At 44.1% G+C, this 26,843-nt stretch overlaps 1 protein-coding gene across 1 annotated transcript in view; it reads left to right on the forward strand.

The window, feature by feature from the left end:
- Kcnmb4 (potassium calcium-activated channel subfamily M regulatory beta subunit 4) overlaps positions 1-25,245 on the forward strand; it is a 60,114-nt gene extending 34,869 nt beyond the window's left edge. Inside the window, exon 3 of the mRNA XM_048418345.3 lies at positions 23,141-25,245. Within this exon, the coding sequence (XP_048274302.2) occupies positions 23,141-23,309 (169 nt within the window). The 3' untranslated portion in view covers positions 23,310-25,245. The remainder of the gene's footprint in view (positions 1-23,140) is intronic.
- The last annotated feature ends 1,598 nt before the right edge of the window (positions 25,246-26,843 follow it).

Below are 26,843 nucleotides of genomic sequence, written 5' to 3' on the forward strand. Positions count from 1 at the left end.
AGCCACCAGCGATGGAAGATCAGTCCTCATGTCCTTTGGGCAACTTTATCCTAGGAGTGCATCCATTCGCGGTCTCTTACTACTTCCGAGCAGTTTGCCTCCCTCACCCGTGGTGCCCACAGTCTTTCTAATGTGTACGTTTTGTACCTACAGTTTTTGTTCAGGCAGGATTACTATACATTTTCCTTTTTGTTCCTTGGGCTTATCCTTTTGCAATAAAACCCACCGTGGGCCCCCTTCCCAAGCATGTTCTAGCAGTAGAATGGGGTTCTCCTGCCTGAACACTGCTTTAAACAGGCGCAGAGAGGTCCTCATGTTTGCCTTAACTGGTTAGCACCCAAACAAGTGGGAATTCCTTTGGAGGGGGTTTAATTTGTTCCCTCTGTGCATCTGAACGGATGGGCATTCACAGCTCCCATCATGGTCCTGTGCTCACAAACCCTCATCAAATGAATGAATCTGGCCCCAGCCCTTGTATCATCCCTTGACTTCCACTTCCGCTGCTGCTTCCGTTCAGATGTCTACGTGGATGCAATAACCCGAGTTGGTTTTCTTAGCTTTGTTCTTTCTTTCTGCTGCCTCTCCTTGGTGGGGTTGTGTCTCAATTTTAAGACTCTATTTGATCTTGTCATTGTCATCACCATCATCATCTTTGATTAATTTTTTTTTTTACTTCCAATTCAGCTCCAAGTTCTGTTACTGAGCTATGTGCCAACATGAGATCAATAAATAGGTATATAGGCAGACAGACAGACAGACAGATGAAAACAACAAAACAGGCATGGTCTCTATATATTGTATCATTGCAAAGTCAGATAATGCAATGAAGAGGCCTTACAGGCATTGCTTTGAGATATTATGGTGTGATGGGGCCTTGCAGACCTGAATGAATCGCGCTGGAAGAATTCATTCAGGTCTCCTAACTAGGTAGGAACTAGGAACTCCTAACTAGGCTCAGGAACTCCTAACTACGTGGGTAAAAGTAAGACGGAGGAAGGCCCTTTCAGAGTGGGGCACCATGGAGTACGTGGCTTCTGAGGCAAGAAAGCTTTGTGGGGCTCAGTAACCTCAAGCCAATGAGGTTGGAGAGCAACGTGTGAGAGTGTGTGTGTTGTTGACCCTGGAGAGAGGTGGGGAGTGTTTCAGTTTTCTCACACCTGCTCTGGTCCACTCATTACTCTGTTTCCCATAATGCCTTTGCTCCTTTCACCCCATCCCTTCATACGGGCGCATTTCTGTTGTTTTCACCACTAGATATTGGCCCAGCACCGTGGCTCTAGGATGAATCCAGCCATTTCCTCATCCTGTGATTCTGGGGGTGGCTTTCTCTGCGCTTCAGTTTCCCTCGTGTCTGCACCTTGGCTCGCGTCGCGAATCACTTCCATTCTATATTCTCTCAGCTCCACAGTTGCTTTCCTCATACTTCCCAGAGTTAAATGAGTCTTCGCATTCACCCCTTACAGATTGAGAATTGCTTAAAGGTGGCAGCCACGTGACTCTGCATATCTGAATTTATACTTCTCTACCTTGGATTCACTGTATAACTTGAGTGAATGGCTCACCTTCTCCGGCTTGGTTTCCTAACCTGTGAAACGAGAGTGACATCATCTATCTTGAGGCGTCTTGCTTTTATTTGGGTTATGATAAAGGGTGCATATGCACAGCATTGCCTCCTGAGTAATAATATAGGTTTGCCTCCTTCCATTTTCATCCATTTGTAGCACATAAGTAACAAATAGCCTGGTTCTTCTCTGATTGGAGTCTTGGGCATTGATTGATTAAATAAACAGGGTTTTATTAATGGTTAAAGCAATATAACACACACACACACAAGAGAGAGAGTCTATTGCTCAAAAAAAAAGGAAACATGCTATACTTATACCACTGAATGGATATATTCTAATTCTGTAGTGTGTATTTTTACCCTTAGCATTTTAAAGACAGATGAACATAACAGCCTGAGTTCAAACGAGTAGAGCGCTCTGTAGAACACAGTTTGAAAGCCATTAACACAGAGAATTAAAAGCAATTGGTCAGAAAAGTACTGCTCGCGTACACGGAGCTTGGCTTTCTCACCTATAAACTTTGATAAACTGACGTCATTCCGATCTCCACAGCTCCTCTGCGTTCCCAAGCTGTGTGGCTTTAACGACTCTAATTCTGAGTCTTGTGCATTCAGAGTAACTAAAGATGCTTTATAAAACCCTAATGGTGCAAGAGAGAGAAAGTTAGGAAAGAGCCAAATGGTCCATGGCCAGGGGAGGAGCAGGCAGTGCCACCACCTCACAGCAGTTTGGTTTTGTAGGGATGACGCCATATGTAGATACGTGCTTCTGAATACATTTATAACCAACGCAGTGAAAAGTGCTTGGTCCTTTGTGATTGTTTTTTTTTTAACTAGGTCTTTGTATTCCAGAAACAGATTTGCTCTAATAAATATCTTTATTTTAATGTATTTATAGATGGAATTTAAGTGCATCATTGGCTATGAAGATATTCTTTCTTTTTTTCTTTCCATGTTTTCTAGGACAAATTTCTAAAGAAAAAGATTTCTCGCTTGTGGACTTCTTAGGATTAATTTGCATACAAAAATGGGACCCCGGGTTTTTAATTTACTTAGTTATTTTCATTGGCAAGAGGGTGGTGGTGGTTCATGTCGTGGCCCACATGTAAAGGTCAGAGGATAACTCTCAGGGAAGTGTTCTCCTTCCTCCTTGTGAGGACAAGGCTGCCCTGTTTCTGCTGCTGCACTGTGTACCCAAGGCTAGCTGGCCTGTGAGTTTCACCCCGTCTCAACCCCGGAGTCCTGGCGTTACAGATCCAGCTTTCTTAGGTAGGTTCTGGGGATCGAACCCAGGGCCTCAGGCTTGCGCAGATGGCACCTCTACCTGCTGAGCCATCTCTCTGGCTCAGATCTGAATTTTAAACAAACCGTTGAATTGGTGTTTTATGTTAAAATTTTCATCACTAGTTTTATTTTCTAGTTTCTGTGAGAGGTACATCTTAATCTTTGATTGAAGAAGGATCTGATTCCATAGTTCTTTCATTTTTGAATTATTTAATTCTTTTTATCTCATGGGCATTGGTGCTTTGCTTGCATGGATGTCTGTATGACAGTGTCAGGTCCCCTAGAAACCAGAGCTACAGACAGCTGGGAGCTGCCATGTGGGTGCTGGGAATTGAACCTGGGTCCTTGGAAGAGCAGCCCGTGCTCTCAACCACCGAGTCATCTCGCCAGCCCCCCCTCAACCATAGTTCTTATTTTGTTTTAAATGAGCATATTGGCTTTCTCTTTATACTTTGAGTTCAGTGACATAGCATGAGTCTTCAAGAACAAAACAGTGAATCTGAAATCTTAGTCTTTCCCATGTACATTTGTGTCTAGTTCCATATTGAGAGATTACATCAGAACTGAAGGCTCTGTTTAGTCTCCGAATCTGTACTTTTATAAAAGTAGTGTTTGCTGTCTCCAGCAAGCTGTAGGATATGTATGGAATTCATCCCAGCGTTCCTTCTCCGCCTGACATCTAAACACCCTGCATTATTTAAAATGTGAAATTGAGAGTCTCTTTTCTGATGGCTAATCAGAATGTCTTCGCGCCGGGCGAGTTCATCTTCTAACGGCTTTTATCGTCATGGCAATAAAATCACAAATGGGATGTTATCAAATCACTTTTCATTTAAGGTGCTTTATGCAGCCTTCAAAGAGAGCCCTGGGGGAATTGGGGAGGAAAACTACAAGAGGCACAGGACAAGTAGGTCACAGAGTGCAGCATCACTGGCTGGTGGAATGCAGGGCAGGGCTGTGCGTCAGGAGACTTCAGTTCTATGCATAGCTCCTGTTCTTGACTCAGTGAATGACCTTGGACCACTTACTGCAGCGCTCTTGCCTCGGTTTCATATTAGATACAATGGGGCCAGAAGGCGCTTGTGGCACACGGAGAGTGTATGTGGGTCCCGCAGACTCACAGACTGACATCTGTTCAGTCCTATACTCCAATCCCTGGTTAAATAAAACGTGTGCTGAAACTAATTGGCTGTCAAGAAGAGAGCATCTTCAGGGTTTATTCTGGTTTATCGTTTGAGGGGATGCAGTCCATCACACGGGGAAGGCATCGTCGGCTGGCCTGTCAATCATGAGTCAGGTGCTGGGTGGCTGGTGGATTCTTCCGGAACTGGAGAGCAGACAGGAAGTGGGGCCGGAATGTGAGACCTCAAGGCCCTCCCTTAGTGATCCTCTCTCTCAAGGGATGTTCCCAACCCCCCAAACTTCCGTAGCCTTCCAAATAGCACCACCAAAACAAACAGAAGGGCTCTACGGTGGGGCATGCTTTTATTTCCAGCGCTTGGGAGGCAGACGCAAAGACAGGCAGATCTCAGAGTTTGGGGCCATCCTGCTCTATATAGTGATGTTCTGTCCTCCCCAAAAGGAAAACAGGCATCGCCTGCTCGGCACCAGTTGCTCAAACGCTTTAGCCCATGGGGGATATTTCATATTCAAAGCAAGACAAATCCCAAATAAACAATTCCTACCACATCATTTCTGTACTGGACCAGCTCTGGTAGACGGGGATGTCTCCTCTTCTTTCCCCTCAGCCTGCCGATCCATCTTCAAACATTTTCAGTTAATAACAACTTCTCTTTTGTTTTGTTGTTTGTTTTTGATTGTTTTTAATTAGTTCTTTGAGTTTCCGGATCTCCACCAAGCAAACAGTAGAGGCAGAAAAGGAATGACTCATTGGTGGCTGGGAAGGGGGCCCTGGGGAGTTGCGAGGAGATGTTAGCACAGCGTTGACACTCGCCTTGCCGTCTTGAGAGTATGCGCTTAGACTGGCCAGCTTTACACTGCACATTACCACAGTCCTGGCTAGTGCTGTGTCTCACTCTGGAGGCAGATTGTGCTGGCTGAGTGCTGTGGCAGACATAACACCTTTTAGGTTCTAGGCCAGGGAGCAGCAGGCTGGAGCCAACACCTCCTCCTTGTGCTGCCGCTGAGCCACCTCCCTTTGCTCCTCCTTCTGCTGCTTCTCTTGTTCCTCCTCCTGCCCCCTCTGCCCCTCCTCTTCCTGCTCCTCCTGCTTCTTCTGCTACTCTTCTCCCTCTCTTCCTCCCTCTTTCCCTCCCTCCTCCCTTTCTCCTCTCCCTCCCTTCTTTCTTTCTTGGTCTGTTCTCTGAAATATATCCATGCTCTGTAGACCTGGCTGGTTTTAAGCTATAGCAATTCTCCTGCCTCTGCCTCCTGAGTATTGGGATAGCAGGGATGCACCATGCCTAGCTGTGATGCCCTTCTTTATGTGACCTGAGCTAGCCTGTTCCTCACAAATCAGAAACTTTCCATCACCAGTGTTGAGTCTAGACACTAAAACAGAGTCCAGGACAGGACACCCTGTAGGTCATTAGCCCTGAGTAGGTGTGACAGCTGTCAGTGCACACACAGCTGGCAATAAGGCCTCTTCCACTCCTGTCTGCATTATTTATGCCTCACACCCCGCTTCCCATCTTCACTCTCTTTTTCAGCGCTAGTATCAAAAGCAGGGACTTGACACACTAGGCACAAGCCGCACTCTGGAGCTACATCCTAGCCCTATATGCTTCTTTGAAAGCAACTTTCCCCCATTTCCTAAACTTGGGAAACTTGCATTCTGGGCCTAAGTACAGGAACTGTAATTTATTTTTCTATAAGTATATATTATTGATTGTAATGTATCATTTTAGTCTCTTGTGATTGTTTTGAATCTTGATTCTAGTACCTGTTGAACTGATTACTTCTATTCCAACACTAGTGTGTGTGTGTGTGTGTGTGTGTGTGTGTGTGTGTGTGTGTGTGTGTGTGTGTACACGTGTATGCACATCTATGTGTTGGTACACTTGTGTGCATGTCCATGTGTGTTCATTCACAAGGAGGCCAGAGGACAGTCTTGAATGTTGTTCCTCAGGTACCATCCACTGTTTCTTTTGAAGCGTTTCTTACTGGCTAGGGAGCCCCAGGGATCTCTCTGTCTCCACCTCCCCAGCACTGAGCTTACAAGTGTGTGCCTCCATGCCTGTCCTTGTAAGTGTGGGTTCCGGGGATCAAGCTCATGAGCTTGTGTTTGCACCTGTAAAGCGTTTTACTGACCGAACCCTTAGATACCGTGGTAATTGTAAGTCAGGAGAACCTCTGTTGATAAAGATGCTAAAAACCTCTGGGACTTAAGAGACCTATTTCGTACTGTCCCAGCCAGCATGAGCTACTTCTCCCATCCTGCTACCTCTGTGCCAAAAGTTGCTCAAGTGCTTCGAAGACGTTAATTCCCGATTCTGTGCGGTTGTGCAGGGTGTTCTGTCCATTGTCTCCTCATTCTGCACATGGCAGAACTGAGGCCTCGAGAGGTTGAGCAGCCTAACTGAACCACGTGCTTGGAGAAGAGTAGCCAGGATCGGTAATAATAAGTGTATATATCTAGAGGACAGTGAGGTGATTCAACACATTCATCCAGTGGACGCCAATCAAATCAAGCGATACTAATCCTACTTCCTCGGACATTTATTGTTTCCTTAAAGCGTGGGAACTTCTCCCATCAAGTTCTTCATAAAATATGTAGTAGGCTATTGTAAGGTGTACGTATCCTATTGAGCTGTAGAATCCTACAGTCCGTTTCTTCTGTCTACTTTATTGTGGTAACTGTTTCCCGTCTCCATTTCTATTTCTTTATCAGCCTCTCGAACCCACTGTTCTGCTCTCCTCGTCTTTGAGATCAACTTCCAACCTCTGTGCTCTGTTTCCAGAGTCTGTGTTCTTAACCTCCCCAATGAAGAGTTGCTAGGAGGGACCAGAGTGCTAACCTGTGTTGGAATATGATAACACAAGAGTTTTTGTTAATTCTGACCAGTGACTCATTACTGTAAACATTTTTGTTGTGGTTTCTACTGATGGCAAAGTCATCGGAAATGCTAGTCTGCCGAATGTGTGCCTTTTCATGGCGCACCCTCTCCCAATAAATTCTTTGTCCATTTATTCCCCACAACCTATATTGCCGTCCTTTCATACATCTGCTCACAAGGTCTTTCCTCCCCGCCCCCGTCCCTGGACACACTTGAGCATCCCTTCTTTTCTATTATCTCTGCACTGTGAGCTAGTGTCTGCTGCATCCTGAAATGGATCGTCGCCATAAGGGAGAGCAAGCATCCACAGAACACCCCAAACAAGCCTGTGCCAGTGCCGGGCTAGGCGGTGGAAATGTAGGCAGAAGAAAGTGTTCTCACCCTCACATTTACTGCTCATGGGCAAGCCGGCGAGTAGGGTGGCCCCGATGCCTGCCAGCCGTAGGTGTTGAGCAAATGTCGAGTGGCTGGATGGAAGAGAACCAAATCCCAAGAAAGCCTTTTGAAATGCCCAAGTATGTGTCTGGAAGCTGGGCCCTTTAGATTTGGAAGTCTGCGGCAAGGGGAGTATGCACATCTGTCTTGGGTTTTGTACAGCTTTAGGGCGTAGTCCCCATCTGGAATATCAGTGGTGGTCAGATGGCAAAAGAAAAGAAAATGATATCCCTAGGAATTCATACTGCTCACTGCATAGAAGTTTTCTGTGGACTTCAAACTCTTTTTTTTAAAAAAACAAACAAACCATGTTCAGATGGCCACTCCGCTGTTAATTATTTGCATGTTGTCTTATTGAACATTGGCTGTCATATGCTTCAGAGATAATGCTAAGCTGCTGGCACACACAGGTATTGTTATTTAGTCATTGGTCTCTGCGTTGTCATGCATGTTTCTCAGTCGTATGTTCTTTGTAGGAGCTTGTTAAGGAGAGGCTTATCCTGTAGGGATAGAGCCTCAAAACCAATGCAGCTAATTTTATAATTCAGAAGCATCTTAATATCTGCTTAATGCATTGCAGCGAAGAGCCACAATGGCACAATGGACGACAACAAGACTGAGTGTAAAAGCCGTTATTCGTGTGTCCTGTAGTATGCAATGTAGGGGTCCAGATGTGTGAGTCATTGGTTGCCTGGATGGAAATGCTAGGCCTGCTTCTCTTTTTTTGTGTGCAGTACTAAACGTATATATATATATATATATATATATATATATATATATATATATATATATATATATATATATGTGTGTGTGTGTGTGTGTGTGTGTGTGTGTGTGTGTGTGTGTATGTGTGTGTGTGTGTGTGTATACTCTTCTAATTATTTAATTTAAAAATAGCTGCTTGGTGTACAATCCATTATAGTGGAACAGGGCTTCTAAGAATTGGGAACCTTGTAGAGTGACAGTGTTAGAGTAGGAGGTAGCCCTTCCTTCAGACCTGCAATATAAGGGGTACTCAGCCGTTCTTTTCCAACCCAAGGCACATTTCTAAATCTTTTTTCCCATAGCTGCCAGGATAATAGTGTGTTACTGATACTCAAGGGGGTATACAAGTGAAGAAATGGACACGTGGGTGGCTTTTCTTCATTGAGGATCCAATGATAGAGAATTGAACTTAACCTAGTCAGACAGTACTGGTGGTTCGCTGAGAAAATTATGGAGCGAATTGCTGTGGGTTACGTCTGCATAGCCATGTGCCTACCTGGTATCTTTTCATGTGGCCGTTCCCATGCTAGCAGCATTGCATAGCACGTGAGGCCAGAATAGGGATGTACCCGTGAGGAGCAGGTTCAGAGGTGTCCCAGCGCAGGGAGAGCCCTTCAGCAGGATGAGTTGGAAAAACAGAAAGTATCTCACAGTGGGAGACGTTGGGCTAGACGGTAGATTTTGTAAACAAACAGAAGGGTCGGGGCTGGTAGCTCAGTCAATACCTGAGTTTGATTCCCAGGAGGCATGCCAGTCAGGGAGAAAAACCCAGGGTGGTGACAGATGCTTTTAGTCCCAGCACTGGGGAGGCAGAGAAGACCGGCATCTCCCTGGGCATCTCTAGCCAGTCATCCTCAGCTTCATGGTAAGTCCCTTGTCAGTGAGAGACCCTATGTTTTATACTGCCGCTGTGATGAAACACCTTGACCAAAGCACCATGGGGAAGAAAGGGTTTATTTGGCTTATACTTCAGCATCACTGCCCATCACTGAAGGAAGTCAGGACAGGAAACTCAGGCAGGTGGGATGGGCGCTACCCACGGTGGGCTGTGCCCTGCCTCATGAGTCACTAATTAAGAAAATTCCGTACAGGCCTGCTCCCAGCCTGATCTTACGGAGGCATTTCCTTAATTGAGGTTTCCCTCCTCTCAGATGACGTCAGCTGTGTCAAGTTGACATAAAACTACCCAGCACAACCTGTCTCAAAGAATGTGGGTAGTGCCCAAGGAATGTCCTGAGGTCGACTTCTGGCTTAGATGCACACGTGCGCATGCATACACACACTTGTACACACACGCACTTGTACACACACCCTCACACACATAAACGTACATATGCTTCCCCACTCATAAAAAAGCAAAAAGGCAGAGAGGCGAGCAGAGGAGTAAATATGATCCCTTGTTTTTGAAATTATCTGAAAATAGTTGGCACAGTCTGCAGACACACAAGTAAATACGCATGACTGTTTGGGCGAACACAGCTCTGGCATTTGCAGTTCCCAGCAAATAGATGCGGCCTTTGAGAGGATCCCCTGGAAGGCTAGGATGGCGTTTCCCCCTCCGGATTTGCTCAGTTCGGTGACATAGATTTCTACTCCATCCTCTGAAGCCTTGCGCCATGCTGCTCGCATTTGTGGAGCTCACAGCTTGAGCTCAGCAGAATGGAGAGCTCGTCTCGGTCCGGGAACCCCAGGGTGATCATCTAAGTGGAGCTGAGCAGATGCTCGGTCCATCCTTTTGTGAGGAACCCCCCGGGTATGATTGAGCCTGCTGTCTTCTACCCCTGACTTGTGACACCCTTGCCATCTTGACTTTTCTCCCGGGAACCATGGGGACGAAAGCGTCCCTTGACCTCCTTTAAGATGCCACTGGTGCACGCGTTGTGCCCACTCGTGTTCAGACAGGAAGGAGACACAGTGACATTTGAGGGGATTCCTTACCCTGCTCATTTCCTTGAGAACCAAAACGCTGAAGCTCTTGCCAGCCTTCCAAGCTCCCAATGGAATCCCGGCTCGTGTGCTTATTTTGGGTTCATCGGTGTGTTTGTCTTCTTCTCCCGGGAAACGGTTTCTCACACCCACGTCGCAAGTGTGCAATCTGCGATTATTCCGTGTCCTCTGTGCCTGCAGCGAGGGCTGAGAACATGATTCAGCTTAGGGAAATGACAGAAAATGCGGCTGTTAGAGTGAGCTTCCAAAAACGGTCTCTTTTTTACGTGTGCAGTCGCTCTGCTAGTGTCAGCCCCTGTCCCTGGAAACGAGCGGATCCGAACACTAAGCTGCTGGCCCCCCAATGTCGGAGGGACCTAGGAGGCATTGTTACTTTCTTGTTGCTGTGGGGAAACACCTGACAAAAGCAACTTCAAGGAGGACGGCTTTATTGCAGCTCACAGTTTGAGAGTTCATGTCAGTATGGCAGAAAAGCCTCAGTGTTGAAGACGGCTGTGGCTGTGTGACCGGAACCAGGGGCAGCTGGCCACGTTGCTTCTGCAGATAGAAAGCAAGAAGATGAAAACTAGTATGATTTTTTTCTAAGTCAAAAGTTCATGCTTTCTGCTTGCAAATCTTTACAGTGATGCCTGCGTTTTTTTTTTTTTTTTTTTTTTGTTCCTGAGAAATTAGGAGCTTTCATGGACACGGGTTACGCATAGCAAATGTCTGCTGCCAGCACTTCAAGAGTCAGGTTGAGAAGACAAGTTGTTAATAAAATAAAATAAAATAAACAGCAAGCACTTAGCATGATTAGAACCAAAAGATGCATTATTTTACTGTGTAAATGCAGAGCCACAGCAGCTCCCTCAGGGTTCTTGGAAAACTTACTGAGACAGTCACTGACATGGGCCCCATCTGTAGCTGGGGACTGCCCTCAGCGTCATCTAGTTCTGTGAAAGGCTATTTGTAGGATGTGTGTTAGCACATAACTTCTGTTTATGTCCCTACTGAAGGCTCTGATGTTGTTAGGGGCTGTTTTCTTGCCTCTGCCTGACGTGTGTGGTAGAATTGGAAGACGTCATTAGATTGCTGAGCTTGTCCTATTGGTCACCTTTGCTCCCTATAAGCCCCGCCATGCAGGATGGATGCTCACTGTTCATGACACAGGGGATTAGGGAGCGTCGGAGTCCTCTCTGCCAGGATTTTATTGAGATCAAAGGGACTGCCCGTGACTACCTCCTTACAATGTGCAGGTGAAGAAGGTACCCGAAGAAGACCCAGTATGGCCACCATTCCAGAATCGGGTTTTACTGAGCACTGACAATTATTTTCACTGCTGTCTCTTATGGGCTCCCCATCAGGAAGCTACTGAAGCACCTCAATTCCATATCTCCTTTAGTTCTCGGGAGCAGGGCAGATTTTTTTACCATCCTACTGTTGTGGTTTGAATAGGTCATGCCTCCACTCCCGCTCCACACACTCATGCGTTTGATCCCCACTACACTCATGTGTTTGATCACCCCCACACTCATGTGTTTGATCCCCCCACACTCATATGTTTGATCCCCTCACACACACTCATGTGTTTGATCCCCCCCACACTCACGTGTTTGATCCCCTCACACACACTCATGTGTTTGATCCCCCCCACACTCATGTGTTTGATCCCCTCACACACACTCATGTGTTTGATCCCCTCACACACACTCATGTGTTTGATCACCCCCCACACTCATGTGTTTGATCACCGCCACACTCATGTGTTTGATCCCTCCTCCCCCCACTCATGTGTTTGAACACTGGTTCCAGCTGATGTCACTGATTTGGAAGGTTGTAGAAGGTTGAGGAGATGGAGTCTCAATAGAAGAAGGGTTTTATAGCCTGCCTCTACTTCCTGTCTGCACTCTGTTTGCTGAGAAGGACACAATATGATCAGCTGCCACCAGCGTCTTCCCCACCATGACAAACTATGTCTCTTCAACTATGAGGCAAACTTTCTTATACCAATATAAATATCAATAAAAATATCAGATATTTTTCACAGCAATGAGAAAAGTAATGAATGCACATTTTACAGATGAGAAAACTAAGGCGTGAAGAATGGGTTAAACGTTTACCTCAGGGTTAGCTTTGTCTAAGTCAGGCACATATTCTCAAAAGCAGTCCTACACTTGTCAATTATCCGGGTCTTTCCTTCAGCATGTACCTAGTTATACACTCTCTACTTTATAATTAATTTACTTCTTTGTTTCTCCAAAATAACGCACCTGCCACTTGACTCCGTCTCCTGTCGCCATCAGGTGCATGTTTCTCTACACACCCCTAGATTTGGATTTGACTTAACTTCTTCCACAAAAGGGAGGTAACCCCTGTGCAGTTATACATTGCCACGCTCAGTCAGCCTGGAAGAGACGGGAGGGGACAAGTGGAGGGTGTGACTAACATTTATAGATGTGTGGCGAGCATACTTTCCATAGATAGGAACCCTCTGGAGCAACACCATGCTCCCAAGATAGCTGCCATCCGGGCTTTTTAAAGCCCTGACCATAGCATCATCACTAAGCCTGTGTGAGTCAAAGTGAGCTCAAAATGGTGTAGGGGAGGAAAACCCCTCTACTCCTTCAGATTTAATGTCTGGGGACCGGAATGAAATTGGCAAATAATACACTAGCAGGAGAAAACGCAAACAAAATTGGATCAGTGTTATTCAATAGGTTTTTTGTATAGAGCCTCAAAAGAAGTAATTAGATTTGGTCATGCCTATGACAAAGGAAAGGCCCTAGTGATGGACAAATTGGCTTTTCGGAGGGGAAGATTGTGCCAGTGTTTGCCTGTGCAAGCATGAGTGATCTTCTGTGAAGACTGGAACTCTCAGAAGAAATGCATGGTAGCCTCGGATCCCAGAAGTTGCGTGGTTAGGCAGAGGAGGAAATCTCTAGAAGGAGTTTGTCTTGTCTGTTTAGTCTCAAATGCCTTCAGCTTAAGCTAACTTTATACTACGCCAGGGTTCCAAGTGTGTTCCCACAGGAGAGAAGCGCAATGTAAGAACACTCACTGTAAAGGACCCGTGTGGCTTGTCCCTCTCTCCACGACCATCAGTGAGCTGTGCAAGTCTCCTCCTGCCACCACAAGGAAGACAAGTGTGCTTTTTGTACTTTATTGGCAAGGTCATATGATTGCTTCCCCAGCAACTAGACATATCAGCTAATTGCTCTCAAGTAGGATGGTTTGGTTATACCAAAATAAAGTTCAACTTCTTTCTTATTTGCTAGAGGTCAAACCCAGGGCCTTGTGCATCTTAAGTAAGCTCTCTAAAACTAAGCTGTGTACCTCTGGTTCCCAGCATTTTTATTGACAATCCTTAGTATCTTCAAACAGAAAAGATACTTCAAAGGTTAGTTTTTAAATTATTAATTAATAGATCAAATTTGGTATCTTCATGGAGTATGCTTTTAATCCCGTCTCCTTCCAGAAGGGCTACAGAATACGGTATTGCTAAAAACCAAAACATTGATTAATACTCTGCTAGCGTTTGTGTTCTGAGTTGACCCATGTGGCTCTTGTATCAGAAAGCATTGTTACTTTTGAAGGGTGGAAACCATTAGACAGTCTTTAGGTCACTGGGGCCATGGTGTAGAAGAGGATTGTGGAACCCTCGTCTGTGTTTCCCTTTATTTCCTGTGAATGAAGAGAGCGGTCGCTCTGCCATGTGCCGCCAGCATGATACAGTGCCTTGCTACAGCCCCGAACACATCTTTCTTCTCCATAAATGAATTATCTCAAGGACTTCGTTGCAGTTTTACACAAAGGACCTCAACTAAGAGAAGAAGTGATTAGATTTGGGGCACGCGTACAAGGGTGGCAAAGAAAAGCCTCCAGTGATGGCCAGACTGGCCTTTAGGAGGGGAAGTTTGTGACAGTGTTTGCCTCTGCAAGCATGAGCAGTCTGTGAAGACTGGACCCCTCAGAGAAGAAATGCATGGTAGCCTCGGATCCCAGAAGTTGTATGGTTATGTAGAGGAGGAAATTTCTAGAAGGAGTTTGTCTTGTCTGTTTAATCTCAAATGTCTTCAGCTTAAGTTAACTTTCTGCTACCTCTAGGATCCCACATTTCTCACACCTAACCACAGTAAAGCTTTGTGTGTGTGTGTGTGTGTGTGCCATGTGTTCATGTGTGTGCATGTGTTCTTGTATGTGTGTACATGTGCTCACGTGTATTCGTGCGTGTACATGTGCTCATGTGTGCGTGCATGCATTCATGTGTGTGCATGTGCTCGTGTGTATGTGCTCATGTGTGTTTGTGCATGTGTCCACGTGTGCACATGTGCTCATGCATGTGTGTGTGTTCATGTGTGTATGTGCATGTGCTTATGTGTGTTATGTTTGGAGGCCAAAGAACAAACTCAGGTATCATTCTTAGTTGCCTTCAATCTTTTTCTTTTTTCCTTGAGACAGCTCATTAGTTTGGAGCTTACCAATAGACTGGGCTGGCGAACCAGCGAGCCCCATGGATTTGCCTGTTTTGGCCTCCCCACTACTGGGATTTTAAGTGCAGGCCACTGTGGCCAGCATTTTCCACCTGGATTCTAGGGGTCACACTCAGGTCCTCAGGCCCACTGGTGGTATGTCATTTAAATATTTGTTCACATGTTTAGACTTATGTAGAAAACTTTATAACACCAGCTGAAACCTACCCTCCCCCAACACACAGACTGAGTTAAGCTGTCAGAGAACACATCACTAGCTCTCCTGGTGGCTTTTCATTCCGTTACCTCCAGGGCAAAAGCACAGAGCGCATGCTCCAGCCTTAGGGTTTCAGTCTGGTGCAGTCAATGTCAAAAGCCAGGCTGATGCTGGCCCAGTGTTGTGAAAGCATCGTTGGACTGAGTTTGTTCTCAAGTGTGATAGACGTACCAAGCGCTGCAACACTGTTCAGTCCTGCAGATTGGAGACTTTGGACTCAGTGTGCTGAGAAGCCCTAAAGCGATTTCATCATTAACGTTGAGGAACTGCTGTCCTGGTCCTTCAAAATGCAACATATTTGTTTATTTAGGTAAATAAATGTACATTTAGGTAAATGAATTTTTTCTTTTAGGTTAATCATAACAAAACGTCAAATTCTCTTGTATCTTTTCTTATGTAATAGCAGTTGGATAGCTAGTATTTCCTTCCCCACCACCTGTGAGTACCAGGAGGTTCATAGATAAGTTTTATTTAAACTAAGAACGGTGGCTCTTCTTGGTGACGTTTTTTCTTTTCCCCATTCTAATTACATTGCTCTTGTTCTCAACTGTCAGATTAAGGACTTTGTTTTATTCAAATCTTCTGTTTGTATTGTTCTTTTCAGGTTCTTCTTGAAACTAGGTCATGTTATAAATAATAAATAAGGTTTAAAGCAGGCCTAGATGACACCTGTTCAGAAGGCTTGAGTGATGAAACCTTCATATTTTTTGGTGACCTTTGACCATGCAACCATGCCAGAGCCCTGGCACATGGGGCTTAGGCCATGCTTGTGGAATCATTTTGATTAAAGTAGTTATGGAACATTTTAGAATTTAAAATTTTCCCCCCAAGTGTGAAAATGTTTCTAATGATACAGTATGTAATGAGTCAGGCTTGGTAGTTTATAACAATAAATGTTAATATGTAAGTGTTGTACATCTTCCATTGCTTGGGAGGACTGGAGTTGGCAATGCACACAGTTCAGGAGTCGAGTGTGCACATAATAGTGAAAGGCCACAGGTTCAGTACCGAGTACCAAAAAGGGGTATGTATGCGAGGAAGGGTTTATCAAGGTCAATTCCAAATATACAAGACGGAGAAGACAAGGCAAGAGGGCTGGAGCTGACAGAAGGATGTCTCATTGTTTTGCTAAAATGGGTCAAAATCTTAACATTGTAGCAGTTTTCATGATGGGAAAAAAATCCTGTGCTAAGACAATGGAAAAGACTTCTGATGCTCTAGAGGGCCTCTGTTCCCTATAAGATCTCATGGAGACAGTGCTTTTAAGTGGGTCCTCTTGGTTCATGGTTGGTACAATTTTCATATTATCATATCATAAATTATGCAATCCAAGTTATGGGATGTGTGTAGTATGTGTGTGCATGTGTAAGTGTATGCATTTGTGCATGTGGGTGCATGTGCACATGTGTGTAGGTGCATAATAATAATGTGTGGAGGCCAGAGGCTGATGTCAGGTGTCTTTCAGTATTGCTTAGTTAGTTTCTCTTATTTCTTCTTCTGAAACTCATTATGCTCTGGTTGGCCTCAAACTTACTGAGTTGACCCCTACTCTGCCTCCGGAATGCTGGGATTAAAGGTGTGTGTCATGCTATGTAGTAAGGGGCTGCGGGCAGGCCTGCTTTTCATCCTGCCCAGCTCCCGCACGGCTAGCTTAGCCCCAGAAATAATAACACATAAGTTGTATTCATTTAAATACTGCCTGGCCCATTATCTCTAGAGAGTTAGTTACTGGCTAACTCTCACATCTTGATTAACCCATTTCTAATAATCTCGTGGTAGCACCACGAGGTGTGGCTTACCGGGAAAGATTCAGCATGTCTGACTTGGTGGCTGGCTCCATGGCTTCTGGCTCATAGCCCTCTTCCCAGCATTTTGTTCTGTTTACTCCGCCTACCTAATTTTCTGTCCTATCAAGGGGCCAAGGCAGTCTCTTTATTGACCAATGAAAATAACACAATAGACAGATAACCCTCCTCCATCATTTCCCCTTTTTCTGTTTAAACAAAAAAGAAAGGCTTTCATTTTAACATAGTAAAATTACACATAACAAAACAGTTATCAAGCAAGAATTACAGTCACAATATTTATAACTGTATCATTATCATAATAATGGAAAACTATAACTATGACTATCCATTCTTTAACTCCATCAAAGACTCCAGAAGGATATATTACCTAAGTAAACAAGAAGTAAGCAACTTCCAAAACTCTAGAAATGACAGAGACATCTCGCTGCCTGGACAGTCACCCAAAGTTCCTCTGTATCGTTGGGGCACCCATCTTCAGCCTTCAGGCCCATAATATCCAGAGACATTTCCATGAAGCAGGAAATTTCAAAGGCAATTCAGTCACTATCTGCTGTGTCCTGCAGAATGTCTCGCAGACTCTTTTATGAATCAAGAACCTCGAAAGATCATCTCACCTTTAGGCAAGTTCAGCAGTCCTCTCTCTGTGGGTTCTCTGTGTCCAGTTTATACAACAGTCCAGGCAAGAGCAGTTTCTTGCCCAAATGGCTAACCAACTCCATAAGGAGCCTCTTCGATGCCCATCTTCCTCTTGAAGTAGATTGGTGCTGCCAGGAGCAGACATGTCTCATTGTCCTAAGTTATTAAAACATTAAATGCTATGTTCTGTAGTCTTTGAAAGATATGAAGAATGAATCTCTGAAATATATCTATGCACATCTACAAAATCAAACTAACATTACTACAAGCTTGACTATTATCGATGATTATCCATTAACAACCTATATTTTTAATTATACATTGCATTTTTAAATGAACTATACAATCACAATACATCAATCAAGATCAGAAATATATATACATATAACAAAATTGACCTTAAAATCCATACCAATGAAATTATTCATATCTATATCATATCCCCCTTTAAATGTAAAAGAACATTTATGAACAATATTTGGGAATATGGACGTAGTTATTTCTCTCCAAACTTCTTCCTGTTGTATAGGAGCGCAGTTAATCAGGTCTTTCATGGTATAACCTGTCTGCCAGGTTCATCTCAGTCGGCAGTTGAGTGAAGAAATTTTTTGAGGGTGTTCACAGAAACCTTTCAGGAGGGCGTGGTCTATCATACCATATTGGGATAGAAGCAATCCACAAGGTCTCATCCTCTGTGAAAACAAAAGAAGAACCTCCTTTCCAAAGTATCATATCCTTAGATCCAAATTCAGAAGTCAAGATATTTTCAACATATCTATCTTGGATTAGTTCAGCAGCATTTATAAACAAATATCTTTTAGCAGCTGTTGCTCCTTCCTCAGCATTCAAACAATTCAAAGAGAGCAAAATAGCATACAGTATCAAGATTCTCTGTGTATTTTCCATCTTTATGCAGCTTTATTTTAACCTCTATTTCTTTTATTTTTACTTTTACTTTTAGAGACAGGTTCTCTGTATATCTTTGTCCTGGAATAACTCTGTAGACCAGGCTGTCCTTGAACTCACAGAGATCTGCCTGTCTCTGCCTCCCAGGCATTGGGATTAAAGGCGTATACTACCACACCTTGAGGTCACAGAGGTCAATCTACCTCTGCCCCTTGAAGTCACAGAGGTCAACATACCTCTGCCTCCCAGGCATTGGGATTAAAGGTGTGTACCACCACACCTAACTACTTCCTTTTTTTCTTTTTTATTTTTAATGACTTTAACCTTTAGCCTGCATATGTTTTTAACACACTAAATAAACCATTTAGAGGTTTTCTTCCTCTTTGAATCTCTCTTTACTGTATATGTCTCTTTTTCTGACCACTTGAGTCTTTAAGGAGAGGTCTAAAACTGTGGCTTTTATGGCTAGATCCAGTCCATTCCTTAGCTTTCCAGACTCATGGTAGAGGTACCACTGGAGCCATTTTTACTGCCACAACTCTGTGGCGTTTCAAGGTCCTTGCTAGCAAGCAAGCTGCAGCATTCTGCTCACAGACCACAGTCAGTCGGACTGCCTGCCTGAAACAGTCAGAGATTGCCCTGGTAGGGCAGCCCAGAAAGCCGGCATTTTAAAACAGCGCAGCTTTTTTCCTGCTACGGCTGAAAACCGAAAAGCGTGTGTTCAGCTTTTCATCAGCACCGTTAAAGTGTTTCACGGCAGGACCTCTTAAAGGAGCTACAAAGTTTTGCAGCTAAAGCTGAGTCAGGAAGCCTCTCTTAGATGAGAGCATTTGCTTGTCTCTAGCAAGCAGAGCAGACCCGAGAAATTGCTGCCACCAAGAAATCATGCTTTACTCTATTCTTTTCCAAACTTTTTAGGCTTTCTGTGGATTCAGTTATCCACGTGGGTGCCATCTCACTACAATGCTAGGCTATGTTGTCTTTTGAGACAGCATCTCTTACTGACCCCAAACCTCGCTGATTGGCTAGATTGGCTGCCCAGTGAGCTCCAGGTATTCACTTGTCTCCACCCCCTTAGTTCTAGGATTCTGGTTGCTGGGGGCATGAACTCAGACTCTGGGCACTTTACCAGCTGAGACATCTCCCCACTTTCTGTTGAGATTTGATAAGAACAGATTAAATTTAAGAAATCCCTCATTTTATTTTTTTTTTAAATCTTTTCCCCACTGGTCAATAGAACAAGTACTGTGGACTTTTCCTCGTTGATTAGACAAAGTCAAAGGGGATTGATTTTCTGTTTTTAAGATGATGTATCTCAAACCTCTGGTTTTATCTCAATTGTTGGAATGGAGGCTGGTCTAGGAGGCATCCTTTTTGGTTCTCATAGGAAAACCGAAGGCCTCCTATGACCAATTCCACACTGTGGTCTGAATGTTCAACTTTTAGTCTCTGGTTCTTCCCCATACATATCTGCCCTGACCTAGAACTCTGTCTGTTCCTATGAGGGTACACAGTAAAGCACTCACAAGTATCAGGGCCTAGGTATCAACTAGCATTGGATAGTCGGAGAAATGGCTAACTAGGGTGCATTCTGCCTTCTTTCATTATAGAACCCTACATAATGCTGCTTGCACAAGAATAGGTAGAGTCACCCCAGAGTTTCTACAAGACTTCTGGACCCCACAACTTCAGATTCTGAGGGAGTTGAATGAGGGGTTTAAACAGGTACCACTTGAACCTAGTTTGAGAAAAACTGACCTTCAGGTAAATAAATAACACAGCTGAAAAAAAAAGCCACACAGATGTGGTTTCAAATTATTGTGCTATCACTTTAAACTGTGTGAATTTAAGCAACCTAATCCCTTCCATTGCTCCCTTGAAGAAATTTCGAACACAGTTATTTTGAGGATGAGATAAGATGTAATGTCCTGGGTTGGAGAGGTGACTCAGCAGTGAAGAGCTCTGTCTGCTCTTCCAGAGGACCCTGGTTCAATTCCCAGCAACCACATGGCAACTCACAACTGTCTGTAACTCCAATTCCAGGAGGTTCTGACACCTTCACACAGACATACATGCAGGCAAAGCACAAAAGAACATAAAACATTAATAAATAAATAATGAAATGTCCTGCCTCAGTGCTTGCCAGGGAGCACGTGCTTAGTAAATACTGAATGTAAGTGAGCAGCGAGCCAACAGAAGTGTCATCCATTACCACAAGGTCCATTTGAAGCTGCACGCAGGCATTTCCCATGGTTCCCGACTATACTTGCTCTTCTTTCAGCATGCTCACACCTTCCTCACTCGGTTTCCATTACAATTCCCACGCCCTGCAAAAGGACCCTCGGGTAGAGAGTAACCGTGTCTGGCCTTTGTCTACATTTAATGAAGTTCCTCTTTATTTTGACCATATAACCATGAAAAAGAAAGTGAATTCTAAGTCAGATAGTTTTTGGCCAACCAACCCAGAGGACATAGATAACTGAGGCAGGAGAGTACCTTCAATTACAGTACGATAAGCCCAGTCAAAAGGGAAAAACTTTGGCCAGAAGAAGCAATTTAAAGGTGATCTCAGTGAATCATATAACCATGGGACTAGTGACCTGAGAAATAAGGTTTTCCTATCCAAGGAGATTGTGGGACACCTTAGAGCTGTCTGAAGTTGAGACAGACGTGCATGGTTTTGAAGGAAATGTGTATGATAATTTTTTTTCTAGCTCTAAAGAAGGATTTGTTGAAGCAGTTCAAGTGCAGCTCGCATGAGTCATTTTACTTTGTCACGTAAAGCTTTGAAACAGAAGTGTTGCCCAGGAACAAGGAGAGAGAATTCTAGAGTTTCTGAGGAAGACAAGCTTCCAGATCCAACGGTTTCTGGTGGCTTCCTTCTCTCCTGCCCGTTTCCTTCACATCTTCTCCAACACTTGCTCTTCAAACTGTGTTTCCGACAGTCTGGACGGCCTGTATGGCTGTTCCGGCATCCCTCCTGGAGGTGTTTCCCTGGCTCATTTGTTTGATAATTGTGATAAAGGCATTCAGGAATATCCTAAACAGTGACTGGAGAAAGCATACCAAAGCGGGGCTACACAGAAGCATTTTACCAGAAAATTAGTTACAAAAACACATTACTTATGCAAATTACACATGTAGTTACTATAGAAATGAAAATCCAAATCCCCTTCCCTTCTCGTTTTTCTTTGTTTTTCCTTGGTACCAAGGGTATTCATATTGCTGTGTATCTGACCTTTTTGATGAAGACTCTAGAACTCCTCTTTGTATCAACAGTTTTAAAGGCGTAGAATAGTGTGTTCCACAAAGAGCATCTTGGGAGACAGGTTGGACCTTCTCTTGCACACTGAGGTAGGGTCATCTTCCAGCTGTGTAGCTGGGAAGAGAGCCGAGGCAGTGCTGGCATTAAAGACTCTAAAAGTGACTCCGACTGCCTTGAGCCCCGGCTCTTCTGGGGCCTTGATCTCTACTCCTTCGGACTCAGGCATGAAGTTTCTTTAACGTGTACATGGATAATAAGGCTGCAACCCAGGCAGGCTCTTCAGCAGCAGCAAAAAGTTATTTAATAATAAATTCATGTAGGATGACAGATTACAGCCCTGTTGCATCTTACAGCATTAAGAAAAAAAGGATCAGAACTTAAATGAATGGTAGCCCAGGTCTTGAAGACAATGGGCTGCAATAGGAGTGGCTGGAGTGATTACTGCAAGCTGAGGGTGATCTGGGCCTCGCTGCCACAGTTATTCTGCGTTCGTTTAATACAACTTGTCATTGAAATGCCAACTAGAATCTCACTTCATGCACAAAAATTGAAATTACGCACCAAAGAAGAAAAGCACATTTCGTATCCAGCCTGCACAGCTGTCTCTGCTGATGCTATGTGGCAACTTTCCGGTACAGAAAAGAGAAATACCCAGTGTTCTTTATCAGCCTTCTGGGAAATAAGAGCTCATACCAGTGAAAGCCCCCAGGGGTATATTTCCCCGTTAAAGGCACTGCCGGTGGGCTCTGAAGCCTTTGATTTTTCTTAGGGATAGTGGGATACATTATTTCGCAACATTTTTCTGAAGGCAGAATAGGTACATAGCCTACAGTAGTAGGATAGCTGAGCCAACTTTCCTTTGGGTGGAATGCAAATATTTCATAAAATATAAGCCTCTTGTATGACAATTGAACTCCCAGACATCTGTCTAATCACCAAAGGTGGGAGAGCGTGGTTTGTGGAGCCTGTCTCATCTTTGCTTTCTATCAGAGACAAGTGTAAGAATTGAAACAATGTTCACACTGACAAGAGAGAAATCGATTACTGCCGCTTTGCACGATCAGCGGGAAGACAGTGGATGTTAAGTTTCATGCAGAAACATAGATGATGCTCTCAGTCCATTGTTTTATTTTATGAATAAATGTTTACTAGTGAGACCTTTGGTTCATATAGAACAGCTGTGTTATTCTGAGAACTACAAAGGGTACCAGCCTTTGGATGCTATAATATGATGTAGTAGTATTTCAGTGTATTGGTTGCATGGTTAAGCAACGGTGCAGGTTAGACACACCTGATGGCTATATATCTTCTATCTCCCTGACTTGAACAATGGCGTTAATTTTTTTTCTTCAAATTAAAATCACTTGGGCTCTATTTTCCTCAATGCCAAGACGGAATGTAGGTTTGCTGAGAATGCCCACCCGTCAATAACATTCAGCTTCGTCTGTGCCCATTGGCGAGTGAGGTTAAAAGAAAGGAAGAAAAAGGGAGCAATTTTGGGTGGAAAAAAATGACAGCAAAATAATGCTATACCTTTGACATTTTGCAGCATGCAAATGCTATAAAAATGATATGCAGATTTGCACCGATTGCTTGATTCAAGAGCTCACAGCTTTTGGAAATGGGTTTGAAGCAGAAAGTACGACGTCTTTCCAATCAGAGTCTTGACTTTCAAGTGTGATTATCCCCTAGGGCTGGAAATCCAGTTCATATGCAGGTTGTAGAGTTTCCGATGCTGTAATGAGAGTCTGACTGCTCTTCCTTCCTTCCTTGTCCTCCACTCTTGCAGACCAGAGGACGTTCTCCTACGCCGCACACATGATGACATTGTCCTCCTGCACTGCTTCCTCTGGCCAGTGGTGACATTTGTGGTGGGCGTGCTCATTGTGGTCCTGACCATTTGTGCCAAGAGCCTGGCGGTGAAGGCAGAAGCCATGAAGAAGCGCAAGTTCTCCTAACGGAGAGGAGGATTGTGGGAAGCCACGCGCGCGCGCAGAGGCTGTCCCGTCAGTTCAGCGCTCGCCTGCCCCGCAGAGCCCACGTTTGGTGGCGCAGGAGATGGAAGGGGCCGCAGCCAGGCCTCCACGAGGCCCCTTCTTCAGTGGCGGCAGAAACAGGCACAGCTGGAAGAGTCGGGAACTTATCACCTGTATCCCCCGTGCTGTAGCAGTGGCTAAAGGGCCAAGCTCTTAGCTATATGGAGTGACTGTTTGGAAAACCCTCTGAGAAGTTGGTTTTCTTTGGAAAGTACAGTATCTTATTTGTATAGTGTAGCATACAAACCATTATGATTTATGCTTCGTACGAATATTAAAATGCAGTGCTCTGTGGTTTTTTCTATTTTCTTTTTTTTTTTTACACTTAGATCACCAGGGTGTTAAAAACAAGGATCTAATGGTTTTTCGCTTGACTCTGCTAGATGAAATTTATCACTCGAATCTGCAGAACCATTGACCTTACTCCATTACTACCAGTTTCCTTGAGTAAATAATACCTTGACGCCTACTTGAAAAAGGAATGCTACGGTGGTAACTCAGACTCCGGCCACTCTGTTTCTTTTCCTTTGAGGACCGAGGAAGCATCCTCCACTGCCTACCTTTGCGTGGCTCTTATTTCCGGCCAGATGACTTTGCGAGAGAGGGGCCTGATTCTGAAGAAGGCTTTCCCAAGCTCTGGGGACACAGAGTTCTCATTCATCTCTTCATGCTGTTTATTCATTTATTTGAAGTGCTAGGAATCCAAACAAGGGCATTGCACATGTTAGACGATCTCCGGACCATTGAGCCACATCCCCAGGCTCATTGTTCATTTTTTTATTCTTTTTGGGAGATTTTTATCTCCGTGCAGTAGAATATACATAACATGAAGAACACGCTTCAGTTTAGAGTTAAATGCCTTTTTCCTTCTTTTTTTCTTTTGGGACTTTAAACCAAGTCCATTCAGGCATCTCATTTCCCTTGCCCTGATGTTCTGATGCCAATGCGGAGTGACTGCTTGCAGTTGTGTTCAGTTTGCTGGGGATGCAGCCTGGCTCACCCCACTGCCGCTTGGCTTTCTGTACCTTCAAAAGTACATCAAAGCCAGGCATGGGGGCACACATGGATTTCTCTGTTCAAGGCCAGCCTGGTCTACATAGTGAGTTCCAGGACAGCCAGAGGTACATGGTGACACTCTGTCTCATAAAATAATAATTAAAAAAAGTGCATCGGGAAACCCATCACCTTTGCATCCGTTCATACCCTAGAATTCCAGACACCAATCGTGAGTCTCAGCAAATGTCAGATCCGCCCTATTTACCGCCCAGAATCGAGCCTTCCTTCAGGTGCAATGATGCACACTTGCAGCTTAGTGTCAGGTCTCACCCTGCAGACACACTGCCCTCAGGATAAGGCTGGAACTTAAGGACAGGCTCACCTCAGTTATGTCCACAGGGTTTTAGCCAGTAAGTGAATTGCTGGCAGTGCACTCCTCACTGACCTCTCACCTTCTGAGTGGAAGCTGTCAAGGATACCCGATGCTCGGGAAGAATGTGGGAAGAATACAATCTTTTTTTTTTTTTTTTCTAATTCAGGTGTTACAGGTTTCACTGTGAATAAGGCCTGAGATACACTATTTATGACATCCTTTGAGGCTGCTTCCGTGCCTTGACTTCAGTCCCAGTTTTCTGTTGCAGTGTCCCTGTTGTCTTAGCAACACAGAACTATTCTAAAGCACCGGGGAACGCGAAACCAGGAATCAGAGAAAAATCATCATCTTGGCATCACACGGAGGGAGACGAAGTCTGTTTTAATCCTCACCCAATTATCTATGATTAACTGATGATAGAGAACGCGTAAACCTTAAGAGCCCATGGACATATGTCTGTGTTGGAATAAAAGGAAATCTACATGTTAATCAACCTGAGTTTTCATTTGTCAATTTGATATTCATGATTTAGATTAACTACTTGCATCCATTTAGGCATAAAGAACATACAGGCAAATGTATGCTTGCTGTAGGTTGGTTCTGGAATAGAGGGAAGTCACATGTAGTTTTTAGGTCTTCTTTACAGCCAGTTCCATTTCAGGCTCCTTAGTTATACTTGTCAAAAGTAAAACCCAAAGGTTGAACATGGAGAGGGGGGGTTCATAAAAGATGAGCTCGAGTTCCTAATATTTTCATTCTCTCTCTTTTTTTTTACATAAGTTAGAAAAGGGGCCAGCTGCTATAATCTGACCCCCAAATAGAATAGTTTGTTTAAGATGAAAGTTTATTTCTTCCGTAGCAACCCAGAAGTGGTACTTGGTAAGTAGGGGGTGTGAAGGCAAGCTGTTTGAGATTTGTCTACCTGTGCTTCTCTTACGGTCGATGCTGTCTCAGCCTTCCAGCCTGGAAGAGAAAGGACGTTGGGATAAAGCTGCTGCCCTGACAGGCATTTTGCCCATCACTTGTCCCCGTAGTGCAGTCTCTCAGTATTTACTGCACAGCTTTCAGGAATGCTTGAACCTGTTTTCTGCAGGTTCATACGTGTGTGTGTGTGTGTGTGTGTGTGTGTGTGTGTGTGTGTGATAAAAACTTTCATACTCTTAGTGGATATGTGTGTGTCATTATCAGCACCTGAACTAAATTCACAACACCTGATTACATTTTGCGTAGCGGTGCTGGCTTGTTAAGGTGATCACAGCATTACAGCATTAAAGGTGTAGTTTCATTAAAGCCACAGTAGAGAGCTGAGCTGGCACAGCAGGTGAAGGCCCTTGGTGGCAATCCTGACAATCTGCGTTTGCTCCTTAGGGCCACAGGGTGAGACAAGAGACCCTGCTACCATAGGTTGCCTACCCTCCTCCGCACACACATCACGCATGCATGTCCCTCTAAACAAATAAATGTAGTAAAGTTTTTTTTTTAAAAAAATAGATCATAAGTACATATCTTTTCTTTTGTCGCTTTGAACATAACTAAGACACAGAGTGCTCTTAATTCTTCTTCAGCCAACAGTCACCGGATGTGGCCTGTGTCTCTGTACTTCCATTTAGTGGCAGCCACTTTGAAAAACAAATTTAAGTAGGAATGCAGCACCCTTCCTCTGACTCCCACTGACATGTTACTGATCAGTAACATGAATGAGGAGTTTGAGGAAGACCGAATAATAACCACATCGTGTGCTGTTGGGATACAGAAGCCCTTAAGCTTGCGTCATAGGCGGAGACACACAACAGCGGTGTCTGCAGCTTTCTTTATGTTTATTTTATTTTCTCTCATGTACGGTTTTTCATAGTGCCTTCTGGGGTTTGGATATGATTTGGTCGTCAGAGGTTCTTTCCATTATTTTATTTTCCTAAAGCTAAAATTAATTAAACTACTTTGCTTGAGTTAATTTAATGATTAAAATTGATTTAATCAGCATTTTTTGATTAAAAAAACCAAGAAGGTGAATGGGAGAAAGGAGAAACTTTATTTTTCTGCCTGAGTAAGATACTTACAAGGGGTAAGGGATGGAGTTTCCTCAGGCA

Source organism: Myodes glareolus, chromosome 26 (assembly GCF_982192425.1).
Source record: "Myodes glareolus chromosome 26, mMyoGla1.1, whole genome shotgun sequence".
Taxonomy (NCBI): domain Eukaryota; kingdom Metazoa; phylum Chordata; class Mammalia; order Rodentia; family Cricetidae; genus Myodes; species Myodes glareolus.